This window comes from Labrus mixtus, chromosome 1 (assembly GCF_963584025.1).
Source record: "Labrus mixtus chromosome 1, fLabMix1.1, whole genome shotgun sequence".
NCBI lineage: Eukaryota > Metazoa > Chordata > Actinopteri > Labriformes > Labridae > Labrus > Labrus mixtus.
This window is the reverse complement of record NC_083612.1, coordinates 20692913-20710962: the sequence shown is the minus strand read 5'-3', so window position 1 is coordinate 20710962 and position 18050 is coordinate 20692913. Positions and strand designations below refer to the sequence as shown.

At 38.8% G+C, this 18050-nt stretch overlaps 1 protein-coding gene across 1 annotated transcript; it reads right to left on the bottom strand.

Annotated features, from left to right (window-relative positions):
• Positions 1-1107: 1107 nt before the first annotated feature.
• ipo7 (importin 7) lies at positions 1108-15529 on the bottom strand. The gene is made up of 25 exons (XM_061037764.1): positions 15329-15529; positions 13344-13425; positions 9699-9852; positions 9419-9577; positions 9154-9310; positions 8785-8874; positions 8577-8671; positions 8396-8480; positions 8170-8304; positions 7753-7852; positions 7581-7657; positions 7373-7489; positions 6971-7060; positions 6685-6850; positions 6433-6593; positions 5635-5763; positions 5074-5140; positions 4810-4935; positions 4509-4606; positions 4323-4418; positions 3916-4136; positions 3610-3818; positions 3309-3515; positions 3076-3192; positions 1108-2182 (listed from the first exon to the last, which is right to left on the bottom strand). The coding sequence occupies exons 1-25, from the start codon at positions 15410-15412 to the stop codon at positions 2085-2087; spliced, it is 3120 nt and encodes a 1039-aa protein (XP_060893747.1). The 5' UTR covers positions 15413-15529; the 3' UTR covers positions 1108-2084.
• Between the last annotated feature and the right edge of the window lie 2521 nt (positions 15530-18050).

The following is an 18050-nucleotide window of genomic DNA, read 5'->3' as shown; positions in this document are numbered from 1 at the left end:
ATAAAGTGACTTTTTCTTTTTCAATGAACACTGTTAACAAGTAGAACACAAATCAGTTATCTCAATAAAATCTGTACCTGAAGTCCAAGAGCATTTTGAATAAGGACATCAAAACCAAACTGTGTTTTAGTCCCGGTCTCACCTGATCACATGTGGCTCTTTCAAAAACATATATATATATATTCCCATCAGCATTGTAAAAATACTGTTACATGAAAGGCCACCAATAAATGATAACTTGAGAACAAATACAAAAGTATCAGTAAATACACCTGAACTAAAAGTATAAAAATCTCATTTTAAGGAGTGACTTATTTCTACAGAATATATTCTAAAAGGCAGCTGTTTAGGGTTGAGTTCATTCATTTAGAACTGCTGGTGAACAATTATTACTCAACAATACATCTGACAATATTTGGGGATTATAGTTTGAAATAACTTGTTTTGTAAAAGTATTTCCTTCTGAAAAGTCAACGTAGAAAGAGTAGAATAAAACCGTTCTGTAAGCAACATGTGCATTGTTCTGTAGTAAAGGATTCATTTTACTGTTTGGTGGACGATCAAAAACCTCTTACTCTCGTCTCAACTGGAACACATACTGTGAGAACAAATCAAAAAGAATGTATACAAAAATCTACTCAAAGTTTCAGTTCTAAACATATCACCTGATGTTGTGAATAGGAAGGAAAGGTTGGGTTTTTTTTCAAAGCAAACATCGTGTTTCAGTATGAGAGGAAATGCACAGGCGGTGCTAATATCAGAAACATCCCATTAAAAGGATGATAAAAGTGCAGAGTAATGTGACCCCATTGTTTTAGTGTGTGCTGTCTGTCTACAGGACATCAGAAGAATTCTTTAATTTGGCATCAGAACTGCTGAATGACAGGAGGGGGGGGGGGCTTCTAACCAGGTTTGTGTTTAAACATAGTATACAGCAATGTAAGGAAATCCCATGTAGTGGATAAAGTGATGCTTATAGTTCTGTGAGCTGGGGAGCGCGGAGCAGATAAGCAATGCACACGTATCTGGAGGAAGTTCTGGGTAAGAAAATCTATTCATAATGTAGAAAAACTGTGCTTGCACAAGAAAACACTCGAGGTCATAAACTCCCTTAGCTTTTCTTTTTTAATATGTTGTTGTATATATAGATGGTTCATCCATACACCAACCAAAAGCTTGAGACCTTCACGATAAGTCCAATTGTACATGCTTCAATGATGTATTCAATTGTACTGTCAGTGCTCAAAAACACATGTCCTGTAGCCATACTGAACACCAAGAGCATTCTCTTTTTTTCCTGAAATCGATAATGTTTCCGAGTTGCCCACTGATCCACTCTGTAACCAGATGCATGACAACCAGCCATTACACAAGTCGCTTGCGAAGTAACAAAGTTACAGCGGTTTTCATTTTAAATAGTCTTCAATTTAAAAAATTTGCAGTCTGATACAGAAGGCTAGGAGACCTGAACAATATGAAAGTGCTAGTCATTAATTTACAGAGATCAGGCATCACATAGTGCTATGAAGTATCCAATATGCTACATATGAATACAGCTGTTAACACCTTACAAATGCCTCTGGTTGTTTTTCAAGGCTACTTGAAAAATCAATAACCTTGGCTTGTATGTACATAAACATGAGTGTTTGTTTATGCAGAAAATAATGTAGATATCACCACTACCAGAGGTATAATCATATTACGGCCATTAGGCCACAAAAGTGATAATGAAATATTAAGTTCCATTATCCATTTCTAAACTGTTAACTCCCCCAATTTTGTTTAAGTGGGAAAAAAAACAAAAAGAGTTGCCGTCATGGTATCCCCTCCACACTGGGCTCCGGAAGACAACGTTGTTCAGAGCTTCTTCTCCTGCATCGTGCTCAAGTTCTTGGTTTGTTTTCCCCAGCCATTGGTTGCATTTTGGTGTCTTTCCCACATCTTCTGGTGCTTATTCCCCCATTTGACAGATTGAAGAATGACTGAGAAGAACCAGTTCTGGAACCACTACTTAAGGGAACAACACAAGCTTTTTTCACTTCACTACAATCAGTCACAGAGTAATAAAAAGTAGAACGGATGACTCAATTCATTCCTGGAGCAGTGCCTCCAAAGTTGAATGTTGATGGCACCACTGGTGCTGTGAACTTGTACCCGCCGTGTTTCTCGATCATCTTGGATTCTGTAATTAGACAATAAGAGTGCTTAAAAATCACAAACATGGACGAAAACACATTTTCAACCTAAAGCTTCCCGACTCATTGTTTAAAGCTGCTGCAAGTGTGTCATTCTTAATATCAGTGAGGAAGTCCAAATCATGATTTGTTTTCATTTGAAATGTTCCCCCGCACTATTGAGAGCTAAGCATTTAAAAAGGTACCATACATCTATGCCAAGGTTTTTTTTTTTTTTTTAAACTAAACCTTAATATTAATTGGTTAAGCATAAACATAAAATCCCTTGGTTTCTAAACTTTCAGCACCCTGCTTGTCTGAACTCAGCCCTGGAGGTGACGACTTGCAAAAGTTATTTACAAGAAGTCAACATGTTACACGACCTGGAAAAGCTTCATCAAGTTCAACCCCAGTAAGATGAGCATTGTGTGTTATTTTATGACTTTATTATCGGGCTAATAGAGATATTAAGAGACAAATGGGGAGCAACAGGCAGCTTGATGTCCCCAGCTAGACCTTGATTGTGGAAACCGGTTCATTGTCGGCCTCTAAACCAAAAGACAATTCCCACCCCCAAGAATTGTTATGGACCATTGAAAAAGGTTGCTCTAAACAATAACTCTTTAACAGATGAGAAAATAAGATCTATATTCATTACTTTAAAGAGGGCTTATTGTTATTTATTGGTCTTTTTTTATTTGATTTTACCTTTATTTAAACAGGCAGGTCTGAAGTGTAGGGCAATGAATAGTTTATATTGCAGGTGGATCAAAGCAACAGTGTAACAATAACAAAGAGATGTCGTATGTAGAAAAAAATGCTTTATTTCTTTATTGTTAGTCTGAAGATCAGCATCAGAGTTTAACTGGAAATTTGAGGTTCTTTCTCAGCTGGAGCTCACCATGTGCTGCCCGTCTCTGGTCTGCAAGTGTGCCTATGTCCTGAAGATGTTTGCCCTGATCCTCATCGAGGGCCTGTGTTAGTGCCTGATACCAAGCTGGGTCACGGGTCTGGATATCTGCATTATAGTAAAGTCACATCAGTATATGCACTTACTTTTTTTTTTACCAAATAATTGAATCACTCGTTAGGAGAAAGTGAGTAACAAGACTTGAATGAACAAAGACATCTTACTCTGTAGTATGGCTTTGAAGATTTGATACTCGTCCACAAAGTTGTCTTCATCATCTACAGATGTAGTGTATCCCTCAAGTGCCGTCTCTTCAGCATCGTCTTCCTCCCAGTCTTCATCATCTCCGTCCTCTCCTGCCTGCTTTGCCAGCATCTCCAGGTACTCCTGCCCCTCTTCATCAATGTCATCCTCATCACTACCAAGCTCAGCTACAGTCGTGCAGAGAAGGGGAATATCTTTCAGCCTCACTTCAGTCATACTATATTTAATGCTAAACTGAGAACATTTAAACACTGGACTTACCATTGTCGTCCTCTTCTTCCCCATCTTCATCGTCATCATCTTCATCATTATCGTGCTCTGCTCGACAGGCGTACGCCCTCTTGAGACCATTAAACAGTAGGATGGCTGCTGGGAGAAGCTGACCAGCCACCTGGTTGACTGCCACGGGCCTGTGCTCAAGGTCAATGAGGGCACAAAGTCCCAGGATGCACATCTTCCTGTCATGGAGGCTGAGAAAAGAATACGTATAAATACTCAGTTTACGCATACGAGCGTGGGTATACTGTAGTAATGACATTTACTGTTGAGATAATCATAAACTCTTACCCAAGAAAGCAGTCGACATCTTTGAGCCACTGGGTGATAAAGTGGTTTGTGATGGGCTCAGTGTTGTTTGGGAAGCGTAGATTCTCTAAAGTGTTGAGGAGGAGAGGGGGGCTGTAATAAAGGGCTGCAATGGCCACCTGTAAGCACATGGTCCTCAGCTCACTGGTCTTCACCTCCCGTGTCAAACGCTCCAGTGCAGCAGCCACAAACAATGGCACAACCTGAAACAAAGGCAAAATTAGCCTTAATAGAGCATAACTTTACAATTATGAGTATTTATTCTTACTAAGGGGATTTTCATTTTCAGGAATGAATACATCCTGTAGATGTTTTTTTGCTTGAAGTCTCCTAAATTGCATTTCTGAAGCTCACCAGAAAGAGGTGGTGACCTTTTTTAAATTGCTCACCTGGTCAATCCCTCGACCTTTGCACTGCAGAATAATCACCTCCAGCAGTTTGGCTGCATGGCACTCTGGGTCTTCACCTGGATCTCCTGTCAGGACCTGAGCCAAGTGCAACAGCAAGGTAAGCCTCAAAGATAAAAACCAATATTCCTCAAGTCCGTCATGCATTATTCAAATGCAGCATTTTACCTTCTTGCACATGGCATAGATGATTTCCAGGTATTTGGTGTCAGATAGGAGGGTATCTGTGTCGACTGTGACATAGTTGTGAAGAAGAGGCATCATATCTGAAAGAGAAATAACTTTCCTGTAAAATTCAGCTCTCTGAAAAGTAAAAATTTGCACTCTCTCTCTCTGAACTCACGCTCTGATGTTGGCTGATAAAGAGTATCCATCAGGTACTAGTATTTTACTTTCCTTAACAGACTGAAATCTTAACCAACCATGAATTCTTCCATGAGCTAAAGCACTTTTTCCTAACTGATAATACCTGTGAAGTAGTCAAATCCATCTTGTTGGAAGACTTCATACACCAGAGGAAGGAGCTGCCACATCTGTGGCGACACCTGCTGGCAGGTCAGGCTATGAGCCAAGGACAGGATCTCCTCGTAAAATTCTGGAAACAGCAAAAAGTGAGGTACTGAATGTTAACATAGTCTGTACGACAAGCCATATCGTAAGGCTGGAAGACTGAGAGTATTAAAGCAACACGCAGATGGAATGTGGAGGCACAGGAAGGACCAGTCCAGCTTACCCAGTACGTGTTGCTGCAGCACGGTGCCGATCACCTGCAGACAGATACCCTCCAGCTGCTGTGTGATCTGAAACGACATGAAGATTAAGGAAATCAGAACTTTCTGTACTGTGAACTGTCCACTCGTGTATCCATATCAATAACGAGGATCTCTTACTCTGTAGCCCAAATTCCCTTGTTAAATCAAAGACCAGTCTTTGTAGCAGCTCAAAGTAAGTTGACCTGAAGTACTCAGCTGTTACGCAATCAAAAAATCCTCAGTGTAAAACACTTGGTCAGATGTATTGGCTTTTTGGCTCCCATCACAAGCAGCCCTGTGTTTTGTGCAGGCATGGTGGCAGCCAGCCCCAGCACTATTTCTAGCGTCTGCCTCAGCCTCTGAGTCATTTTGAACATGGTGAGAACAGAACGTGTTCCCAGGAGTTGGTGGGTGGCTAAAGTGTGTTGGCAGGAAGGCTACAGCAGACTGGAGCTGCTCCTGCAGATGAAGTGGCTCCGAGATGAGTGATCAGCCAGGAGCGTGCGTGTGTGGGCAGTGTGCTTAGTGGCTATGCTGCTAACCTCTTTGTGGTCCTCCACCACACTTAGCAATGTGTCAATGGTGTTGAGGATGCCCATAGCCGTCACAGCCTTGTCATCGCCTCCCTCCTCATCAGGCCCAGTCTGAATCACCTGGTTGAACGTCATCGCCTGTCAAAGATCCAACAAAGTGGCCATTATGATCATATCAGTGGAGTTTTATTGTTCATGCATTTTAATCTCAGCCTGCCAGTACCACTAATTTTCTTATCCCCATATAAACGCACACAAAACACATCACATTCACTTCCTCTTATGGGGGTTTTCTCTTAAAACAATGCAGTATGACAGTGACATCCCCTTCTGCTGAGCTTCCTGAAGTATCAACTTTGATCTTGGTGTAGTCACAAGGCAAAAGTATAGAAAACTGGTACAAATGGGTTGGGTTGCTGATGATTGAAGTTACTTAAAACCTTTGATCGCTACAGATTTTCATGTTTTTGGCTATTTGGAAAGATAATTACGATCCTCATGACATACTTTGATAGCAAGCTGCTTTATTTGTCAGGCAGATACTTTATTGGGGAAAGTAAGACCAACACTTCTTTAATGGTATGCTCAGTATGCTGTTTGATCTTTGTCTCAGTTGATAATACTCCATTAAAATACCCTTTTGATGTTGATATGACATAACATTCAAATTGAATAACTTCTTGGTCTTTCTCCAGTTCAAAGCTCTCCTTATTCACAGAGTGTTTATCTGGCCACTCGTGTGACGTTAAAGAGGATGTTATGTCAATGGTGTCATCAACATGTAGCCTCTTTACTGTTGGCACTCACCAGATGCTGTGTCATCTCTACTGCAATTGGAGTGACCTCCTCACTGTATTCACAGATCATCTTCTGTATGACATTGGTGAGATCATCATTTTCCGTCTCCCTGACGATATGCAGGAGCGCCTGCATCACTGGCCGGATGAATGGCGTGATGTATTCTTTGGCTAAAAAAGAAAACATCAAACATGTCAGTCAGACAAACACACATTCTTAAAGAAAACAGAACACCTGTTTGGCCTGACTCTGGTTGCTCACCTTTCTCCTGGTTGCTGATGAGAACCTGCAGGGCAATAGCCGCCTCCACCTTGACTGGCATTTCATTGTCATTGATAAGACAGAGGCGAGTTAGCTCAAGAGCTGTCTGCAGGTTCTGATCACTTTTAAACTTCACCTCACAGAAGTAATGCAGCACCCAGCAGGCCTGGAAAAATGTAACAGTACATGATTGTTTAAAGGTAATTTGATGGGTTCTGGGACAACATGCATGCCTTTGATAGTTCAGAATCACTAAAATTACACTAATGAGGAAATGATCCCTTACCCTGGCTCTCATGTAGCCCAGTTCACTGCGGAACAGGGGGAAGACGTGATTCTGCAGCATGAACTCCATCTGGTCCTTGTATATTTTTTTCTGCATAGACACAAAATGAATACTCAAGTTTTACAAGACAGGCAAACTCCAGTTTCAAAACTTATCATGCACATTAAGCTTAATCAAGGTGGATGGTCGCTTCAATCTTTGAAACAAGCTAGAAAGTATGTGTTTAGGTTAATTAAGCAAAATCCTCATGTTTAGGGAAGTAAGATCAAATGTATTCTGGGTGCACCTTGATACAAATCTTCAAACACTTAAGAACGGAATAATTTATATTTTAATCCGTGTATAAAATGGGACTTTTAAAAGATGTACTTAAAAACAGGCCGACTTGGGGATTTTTTTTACCTTCAGCAGGATTTCAGCCAGGGAGCCGATCATGTGGAGAGCACCATCCTTTTTCCTGGGGTCAGAGGCGGGATCAGTGAGAATCTGGTAGCAGAAGCCCATTGTCTTTTGCAGAACCTTTATGCAAGAAAAACATGAAATTAGTCTCTTATTCCTTTATGAACAAAAACATTTTTGAAGTAATAATTCAAAAATAATTTCAACCAACTTCTTTTCTCTTATTGCAGGCGGTGAAGAGAAGTGTCTGAGCTGCTGTTGTAGGAGAGATGAAGTCCTCAAATACATCTAAAGAGGGACAGCAGAGATCAGTTGGATGGTTAGTCATCACTGATGTACAGGATCCCTGTTGGATCACAGACAAAAACACTTTCTGTGCTCACCAAACTTCATGCGGATGTACTCGTATGGATCTTCCTGCCACAGTTCCTCATCGCTGTCTGTGTAACACATCAGGGGGAAAACCACATCCTGAATGATGCCCTGAAAACAAAACAAGAGTGGAATTAACAAAGACTAACTCAGGAACATGAATACATCCCATTTGTTGTCAACCTGAAAGTAAAAACAATCTACAAAGTTTCAGAAATCAAGTGACGTACCCCTGCTAAATCTTACTTCTGCTTTGAATCCACTATAGATCAAGTATGAGCACAGACTGTAGCTTCACACTTGTACCAGTTACAAACAATTAATTCAAACAAAATGCAGCTTTAAAATGTTTTACCATCTAAACATCCTAGAACTGTCATCCACAGTTTTGTGAAATGTTACAATGATATTCAGACGTGTATTTATACCTGGATGTGTGGTTTGAGGTTCCTCCACGTCAGAGCATGTGCTATGCCCTGGTTGATGTAGTTGAGTGTCTGTTGGAGTACTCTGGGAGCCACGTATTGCTTCTCCTTGTACTGGTATAAGACTTTGAGCAGGACCTAGACAAAAAAGGTACAAAGAATTTCATATACATTTGTAATGTGAAGAACAAAGATACACAGCTTATTTTATGCTTTTTGAAGTTCTTACCTGCTGAGCAGGAACTGCGTATTCCTTGAGGAAAAGTTCAGCAAACTCTGTGTACTCTTTGGTTGTGTTTCCTGGACTTCCATACCTGCAAAGTTTTATATAGAGGATGTTTAGTTTATTATTTGTTTTATTTTTCAACAATTATCATACAAGTTAAGGAACCAATATGGTTTTTTTTTACCTCTCGAACAGCCGAGCCAAGATGTGAAGGGCCCACTTCTTACACTTCCACCATGGCAGCTCTGGCCGCTCATCTTCATCAATCTGCATTGTCTCCTGAACACATTAAGGACAATAAGCAAAGTGAGTTCATGGAAAACTTGGACATATAAAGAGGAAAAAGGTGACTTGCTTAACAGGAACAGAATAAATGTATTTCATCTCCTTACTGGTGGCACATCTCTATCTACTACTGTCTTCAGGATTTCCATCCATTCTGTCAGGTTCTGCCTGTTGATGAGTTCAAGGGGAAGGTTGTACTGCGGAGATGAAACAGGGATGTGATTGGCAAAGGACAAAAAAACGCAGTAAAAAGAGAGCAGAAAAACATGGGCAGCCATTTGCTTGATTTTTCTTTTTCTTAAACAACAGATGAGTTGGCGCACCACAATCACTAACTCGAAGGAGGAACGTACTGTCTTGATATTTTACCAGGGTATACGGTGTATGACGGTATTTTAAAAATAAATAACGTTTTGTTCATCTATTCTAATCTATCATTAACACCTAAGAGAAGGTCCTTGGGGCTATAAGCTTACCTGGAAGAGGGCATAGAGGATTTTGAAGATCTGTTTCTGAATGAGGACAGAGTCACTGGAGTGGTCAGGGAGCAACTGGATGAATCGTTCTTTCAGCATTGGCATGAAGATGTGCATGGCAGCCACCAGAGGCTGACGCTCTTCTGGTTTCTTATATCTGTTTCAGACACAAATACATAATTTAAATTCACATTGTAAGCCCAATATCAACCCCCTTCATGAAAAACACAATAGAAAGTTTAAAAATAAAAGAACTCCAGCTTACTCATAGTTTTTGACAAGCTGGTAGAGACAGAGCAAGATGCCCAGCCACCCTGCACTGTTGTCTGACTGCAGGTAGAAGCCAATCTTGTCCACGATGGTTGTCCACTTGCCAGGGTAGTCATGCTTGATCATGTGGTGGATACATGTTGTCAACTGAACCCTGTGATATTAAAAAAAAAAGTGCAGTTATAGATTGGCTTACTTAAAAACCACAAGTGACTGGGATGAAGAGATGTCATTGGCTCCTGTCACTTTATGCAGCCAGCAGAATGTGTGATTACCTGATGCGCTCTGGGGAGTGGATGATGGCCTCCACTATGTTATCTCGAATAAACTGCCTGTCCTCATCAGGGATGTTATTGACAGGCGTCTCTGTACCTGAACCGTCTCCATCACTCCAGTGCTGGGTTATCATGTTCTTAAGGTAAATCACACCTAGACAGAGAAGACAAGGCTCAGCACTTAAAAGGCACTTCAGAAGTGTTTTCCTCCCTACATCAACCAGTGGTGTGTGTGTGTAGTCCAATCACTTATTAATGGAAAGTAACTAGCTGGTAAAGGTTAAGAAAGTCTCACCTTTGGGTTTGCTGTTATTTACACAAACAGATTAAGAGTTTTATTGTTGATTTGGTTGAAGGATTTTAAAGACTCACTGGCTAAATGTTGTATGCACTGATATTTAAAACGGAACTATTAATTTGAGTTTTATTTTATTGCTATAATAAAATCATATGTATTATTCTTACACTGCACATAAGAGATGTTCAGCTCTCCATCTCTAATTTTTTTTTTACAGACGAGGTTAAGATTCATTTTGTGTACAACCTTGTTGACTTTCAAATGTGCATCAAATTATAGTGACTACTTTTACACTAATATGACAGGATACAAAACAGTGGTGTTACTGCACATATAGCCTAAGCTGCAGGATTACATTCTTCCATCTGATGATCAGTAGTTTTGAATGTTGCACCAGGGTGTCAGCTGGGCTCACATCTACAGTGTGGGGCCCCACTCAGAGTTCTGGGGCTCGAAGTGAGAGTCATCAGAGAACCGAGGAGTGAGGGCTGGGAGGCGGAAGTTAGACTGCTGACACAACCGTCTACACCACAGGCGAGGCAATCAAAATCCAGCCTATCAATGCTGACAGAGCATAAACCCCCTCCCCTCTGCCTATGACCACCAAACTACACTATGGCCCAACGCTGCAAAGCCACTTAAGCTGTTTCATTGTAAAGACGAACAAAAAAAAAAACTGATTAGAAACGTCTATCTTTATGGTTGATGATACTAAATATAAAAGGAAAACATGAAAAATCTAACTTAAACTATGACACCACTCTCACATGAACACCAGTCTCTTGATCTATATGCATTTGTCGAATGAAACATCAAACTGTATCTCCAGTCATGAAGTAGGAACATGTGACCTGCTGCGACCTCGATTTTAGTTTAAAAAATATATAATTTCTGCAGTAAACACATGGATCTACCTCAAACACAAAAGTTTAACCCTTGATTATACTGTGTTCAGTTTTTTTTTCTGATAACAGGAATTTGTTGACGTGAAGAAATTTTCATTATTCAATCTTCAAAAAGGAAAAGAAAATGGGCATTTAAACACTTCAAAGCAATACAATAACTTGTAAAGTATTCGACAACCACACAGGAAATGTCCTTTTCCTGTTTTGTATTCAGTAGGCAGCCGAAATCTGAAGGAGCATAGATATTAAACAGTCCCCACATTCTGAACATGCTGCAGATACTGACTCAAGTAATATATTAAATAAATGGTGTGTAAAGACAGCACTTTATTTCATTCTCAACAGGGCTCATTGTTGCTAGGTTATGAACGTTAACTTATGCTTCCCCTGGTTATGTCTGTCTTTAAGATATCGTTTTACTTCAATTCAAAAGAAAACAAAGTTGGAAATTAAACCCTCGAGAAGACGAGTCAGATATGTTTCTCCTGCACCATTGCTGTTGACAAAGCCTATATCAGAAGCCACGTCACTTCTTGATTTTTTTTATTGATCAGTGAGGGAGAAGTGACATTTACGAGCACCGTGCTGTTCCAAAAGGACGTAGTGGGCGATTTAGCACCAAAAACTAAACTACATTAGTCTTGGTTTTAAAAAGGGCGCTGCAAGCACAAGTAACCCTGTCTGTGGACGCAGGTCCTAAAACTTATTTATGTTGGGCTGCCTCCTAACCTCAAGCTAGATAGGAATACATATTAAGAATTTGACAAACTCAATTGTTTGTCAACCTGCCAAGACAACGTATTTAGAAAAACTGATGTTTTGGCTTTCTGTCTGTCTGGAGGAGCTTCTCCATTCTGCTCTCAATGTTGCAAGATACTTTTTCTACAGCTGGAAAAGTAATTTATTGCACCAAAGAACAGCATAATCTGATAGTACAGCACTGAATACTTGGAAAGTGGACACACTATGATTCAGATACTAACTATGTAATTTCTACAACAATTTGGGTCAAAATTCTAACATTGATTTTCCCACCACTGACACTCTCCATGCAGAGCAGCATTTGACTAAAGCACAACAAGCTATATTTAAAACAGCTCCACGTGTCCACTGCTCTTCAGTGAAGCACTTTGGCCTCACAAAAACACAAGTGTGAATCATGTATCATCACCAAATTGTCTTTTTTAAACTATTATATAAGTGACCTATTTTACTTGGGGTCATAAGAATCTATTTCTCATATAATGCAATCTGACTAAATTGGAGTCAGATGCAATGACGCACAGTGGCAGGGTGTTCTTCATGTTCTTCAGTTAATACCAGGAGGGAACACCAGGCATGGACTTGGCTTCTTACATTGTATCAAAATAACACCTTTTAGTAGGTCTGAGATAAAAAATAAATAAATAACAGTATCACTTATAATAACCTTAAAGTTATACTTCTTTCCTACTAAGCTTGAGACTTACATGAATGGGAGCAGTCAGCTGTCTAGAACACTGCTGCCATTAATAATCTCTTACAAATAGTTTTATATTTTAATGCAAGTATTATGGATCAAACAAGTGTTGAAAAATGTACAATGGAATGAAATGTGGGCAGTGTTATTTTTAACATGACACTTCATATCTAACCACCGATTAATAAAAAGAAGTGTTTTAAACCAGACCATTATGCATGGCACACAACTTCAGAATACCAGACGATACGGGTTGCTGCTGTAGCTGTGTGCCAGTCATGCATCACATTTGTGATAATTAGCTGCAAAAAACAAATAAAACAGCATTTTTTTAAAATAAAAAGGATCCAAAGAAGGCATCATTTGATTGGTGCATTTAGTAATGCCAAAAAACGACAACAAAATGGTAATGAAAGGATAATTTACTATCCTTAGAAAATGTTATTTTGTCTTTTCTGTATACTCAAGAAGAGATAAATGAAGATATTACTGCGAGTATACAGTGGTAGCATTCATCCCTCTTCTCACGCAATTAATTACATTTTTAATGTCTAAAACCAATTCTGGATTTTATGGGGGTCATTACTTTTCAGTCCAAAGTGTGGACAACATTACCATATAAACTTGACATTTCACCAAATGATGATGTGTTTGGATTTTAATGGCCAAGCTGAGTATTTATTAATAATACTGGTTTAAAAAGGGCACATTCAGCCCCTCTAACTTTAAGTGTTACAACCCCCCATCAATCTATCTTTATTTGTATACCACAGCTTTTTAATAACTCCCACATTAAGCAGTAATGATACAAAACATTAGACAGTTTAGATACGATTGGGACTGTAGCTAGGACCATCATTTTATATGAATTCTCTCAAAACGGAACATTTGAAACAAACGACATACATTGTCAACACACATTCATCCAATACCATCTGCCTACTTTTTATTTGCTTTTCTTACATGTCAAAGTTTAGACTCACCTGCTTGCCTGACAGGCAAATCCAGCTGATCAGACATGGTGACACGCAGCAGAGTGGACACAAAGTTTACCTGGGTGTGACCCTGTAAATCAGATTTGAAACATTTAAATGTTGAATGCTATACACACACACTTAAACAACAGCTGTGTTCTTCGGTTTTCATACCATTTTATTGTGAGCAGGTTGCATATTTCATGAAACCGTATAAATTAAGTGACTTTTGTACACCTTAACTAATGTCACAATCAAAAATGTTAATAGTAATAGGTGGTGATGGTCTTCTTGGCCAATAACTACATTTTAAAGATGATAAATCACAAGATAGATCTATCAGGTATTTAAAGATGATAAATCATAAGATAGATCTATCAGGTATTTGTCCCCAGATGATCTATAATAACATACTGGAATATAGGGCACCAGCACAAAAACTATTTAAAGCATTTGGTTATGATGTGTCCTTTAAACATGTGTTTAAAGGGTCATGCAATGTGTTAAAGCGTTTTGTTGAACCCTAGTTAATTTTTATTTGAGCACTTTCCATGAACATTAAATTCTTTATGACTAAGCACAGCGCTGTATTTAGAAAGCACACAGACAGATTTACTCCATCCACCTCCAGTGGACATGATTTTTTTTTTTTTTGCTCGATACATAGCTTGAATAGCTCTGCCAATGTGTTGCAAAACTCTCCCTCTCCGCTTTCACATTTAAGTGAGCCATCAGTATCAATGCATATGTGGGTGTAAAAGTAGTACCCAAGACCTTTCCACTGCCAAAATAAAGATGGAGACAGGATTACTTAATTTGCGCAATCATTCTGAACAAATATGCTCCAACTTGATCATTATAACTTTAAATTGAAATCATAATAGTAAGCCTTCATTTTAGAGAAGTGCCATATATTAATAATAAACCATTTGTATATTAGGAAGACAGATTGAGAAGAGCATTAGTTACATTTCTGTGATTTGACAGTCCAATGACAAATGTCTTATCGACAAAAAAAAATCACAAATAGGTAAGAAAAAAAATTCTCAGAATCAGTGAGCCCTAACAGACAATTTATCTCTTAAAAAGGTTGTTGAAAACATAGAAACCGGTGACACTAAAAGTCAGGTGATTAAGGACATCATTCAAAGTCAGAAGTAAAAACAAAACAAAGCAGGGTGAGGATTGCCAACAACTGTTTTGCTTTAGCTAAGCAGACCGACTGCTGCCTCATCCAGGACAAGTGCTGCTAGCTCAGTCACGTTAGCTCACATGGCAATCAGCTAATGTAAAACTCTCTCCGTATATACGGTACAAAATGACTCGGAAGTCAAAGATTAGACATCAAGCTTGACTACGGTGAACCTCCGTGTGAAGCTAACTATTATAAATCTGTGTTTTTTTTCCGCTGGTAAAGATTGTCATCACTTCAGGGCTTGTCACAGTGACACGTGAGCAGCAGCTATGTTAGCGAGGCTGCTTCATCCAACGAGCTGCTAGGTTAGCTCGCTAATAGCACCGCGGCTAGGCTTCAGGATCCTGCTGTTAAATACGCCAGCTAGCACATTATCCACATCCGCTAACCTTTACTTTGCGTTTTAACACGCGAGTCATTCTATTCTTGTGTCATGTCAGCTCCGGGAATAGTCAAAACTACACCGAAACTGTGTGTGACGTGCTTACAATTATCCCCTTAGCAAGGCGAGAAACGGGTTAGCTTACATTTAGCATGAACGACACAGCTGGCTCAAGACTGGCACGCGATAGTCATCGACATAAAAAAAAGTCGCTTTAAAATTAATGAAACTAGTTTAACACTTAATGTCCGAGTGAGAAACAGTGTGCATGTCAGAATGGCAGTGTTTAGCTCTTGATCTGTCACAGTAATGGCAGCAGAGTCACCAGTCTGCGTGATCGCACCATCTTGATGTTATGACCGACCCGAGGCCCGTTCCGAGACCGCGCCACAACCTCCTTCACAAATCAACTTTTACCTCGTTCAACTGTCTCTCAGCGGCCTCCCGCAGATTGGGGTCCATCGTGCCCCGAAGGGCCTCGACCAAAGCCTCGGGATCCATTGCGAAAACTCTGTTTACGGCTCGGATTTTTTTTTATTTCAGAGGTCTATCAATTCCCAGTCACTGCGCACATGGACGCACAGCTCTCCGGTTACCCGGCGCGAAAGGAAGCAGCGAATGAAGTACCCGGATAGATCAGCGCCAAATTTGTGCAACACCAACTTCCGGCGGAGACCGAAAAGCCGTGGGATTTGTAGTTTCAAACTTTAGCACCAACCATTATGCCATTATTATAGCCATATATGTATATATATTATCATATACCATAATATATATAGCCATTATAATATATTCATTATTGAAGAAAAGGGAGAATTGGGTAGGGATATATGTTTTGCAACCTACTCATTTTCGGACACTGTGACTTTTTTTTATTATTATCTTACTTAAATCTTGGTCTCAGCTCTTGTTGTTGGGTTCTTGTGTTTCCTGGGTTCTTATAATGGTTCTTGTGATGGTCGGGTTATATATGTCTGTTGGGTATTGTGCACTTTGGGTTCTTTTCTGTTGAATTGTATTTAATTATTTTTTAGTATTTTGCATCTGTTATATTCTTACTGTTGTTAATGTTCTTCTGTGTTTGGTTTAGTTTGCTTTGTTCTTGTTTTTGCTGTTTGTCAAAGCACTTAGTAAACCTGTGTTTTTAAAAGGTGCTAAAAGGTGTTATTATTATTATTATTATTATTATTATTATTATTAATAATAATAATAATAAATGTTTGGTCTTTAATTCATTAATTTATTAATTCATTCATTACATCAATCAATCAATCAATCACATTTATTTATAAAGCACATTTAAAAACAGCAACAGCTGACCAAAGTGCTGTACATGAAACAAGAGCAATACAGAAAAAAAATAATAATAACAAGGCAAAACTCACACATAAATGTTTGCCTACACACATGCACATAGAATACTAACAATATAATTAGACATATTAGAAATATTCTATAGCCTACTATACAACCATTAACCATTAGTATTATATTGTATTATTATACTGTAATTAATTTATGGCTGTGTAGACGCTCATAGACAAACAATGGCAGGTTGACTCAAAAAGTTTTCAATCATCTTAATTGGACTCAGATTGCTCACTCTGTCTATAAATCTGTTTCCCCCTTATGTCATAATATATAATTAATTATGTAAAAATTATTATGTGTAATACATCTTTACATAATTAAAGGCTACTTTTAAGCATTCAAACCATTCATCGATTATTCCCATCTTTCTTGTCCAAATGTTATCCAAAGATGACTAAAAAGTCAGATAATGTTATAGGCAAATGTTTAGGATGAACAGGCCAAGAGCGTGTAGTGTGTGTGTAGTCATAAATCAGTTTTTTTTTAGATAATTTTGGCCTCACCATAACCATGCATACCTGAACCAATTCTCAAACCAGGAATATGCACAGCATTTTGGCACTCTATGCGAGATTATGATATGGTATCCACCAACCCCCCAGCATCTCATGACCTTGGAGAAAAGAGGTCAAAAAACTCCAGCAACACTTGCAGTACGAAGATCAACTTTATTAACTAATTAGACTGACGCGTTTCGGCTTGTGGCCTTCATCAGGGTCTTGGAGAAAAGTCAGGAAATTATACTCAGTAATTTTAGAATAGCATTTTTTTTTCTGCAACAAAGTATCATTTTTCAAATGTTTCACAATAAACTAGTGAAAACATAGATTTCAATAGCGACCTGACAATTTGATTTGAGTTTACTTTAATGTGCAAAGAAATTAGGACATCATTGGCCCTTCAAGGGTTAGTCCTCAGGTTAGCAGTCGGAGGGATCCGGGGGATTCTGCCCCAGGATTTTGAGAAACAAATAAAAGCTCTGTACAATTTTAAAAAAAATCTATAAACTTCTGTTTCCATACGTTCACTGTAATATTTTTGTATTATTATTGTTATTATTCACTCATAGACACTTAAAATACACATATTCAGATATGCAGTGAAGTGCTTCACTGTTCACCTTCCATCTGCCACTGTCTGTATTTCATCTTTCTTTATCTTATACTACCAAAAAACTTTTTTTTTTTTTTAAATACCAAAACAAAACCTGCAGCTGCATAGAGTTGGTCTGATATTTCCATAATTTACAATGTTCTAGAATGTGAAGACATGGAGGAGCATTTTGTGGAAGACATTTTTGAACAATCATCTTTACTTAATGATATTTCATGCACTGTGGACCCTCATTTTCATTGAAATACACATGTTTTTTTCCACAATTGTGCATATCTTATGCACACCTGCAATCATTAAACAATTAATGAGAGATGGTAAAAAAATGTGCATGTATGGTACCATTGCTTTAATACCTAAAGGCTTTTCCCACAATCACACACATTTTCAGAGACAATTTATTCAGTAGTGTCTGCACTGTTTACCTCTCATCGTCTGTTTATCTCTTTCTCTTTATTTTCTGTCTTCTCTCTTTATCACCTGCAACTGTTTTTGTCTATCTGACTGTAAGCTTGGGACAAACACCGAATAGACCCTCCATACAGAGATTTTTAAAGACATCATAAGAGTCCACAGAAACACCCCCAACAATAGAAGCCAATTTTCCCTTTTAATTGGAATCCAAAAAAGAACACTCACATTTTATAAACACATT

Excerpts from the sequence above, each read along its gene's own strand:
- ipo7 (XM_061037764.1), bottom strand. The coding sequence starts at position 15,412 with ATGGATCCCGAGGCTTTGGTCGAGGCCCTTCGGGGCACGATGGACCCC. Across the intron at positions 7,061-7,372 it reads TGGCTGAAATCCTGCTGAAG|AAAAAAATATACAAGGACCA; the intron begins GTAAAAAAAATC and ends GTGTCTATGCAG. Across the intron at positions 4,936-5,073 it reads GCTGCAGCAACACGTACTGG|AATTTTACGAGGAGATCCTG; the intron begins GTAAGCTGGACT and ends TGCTGTTTCCAG.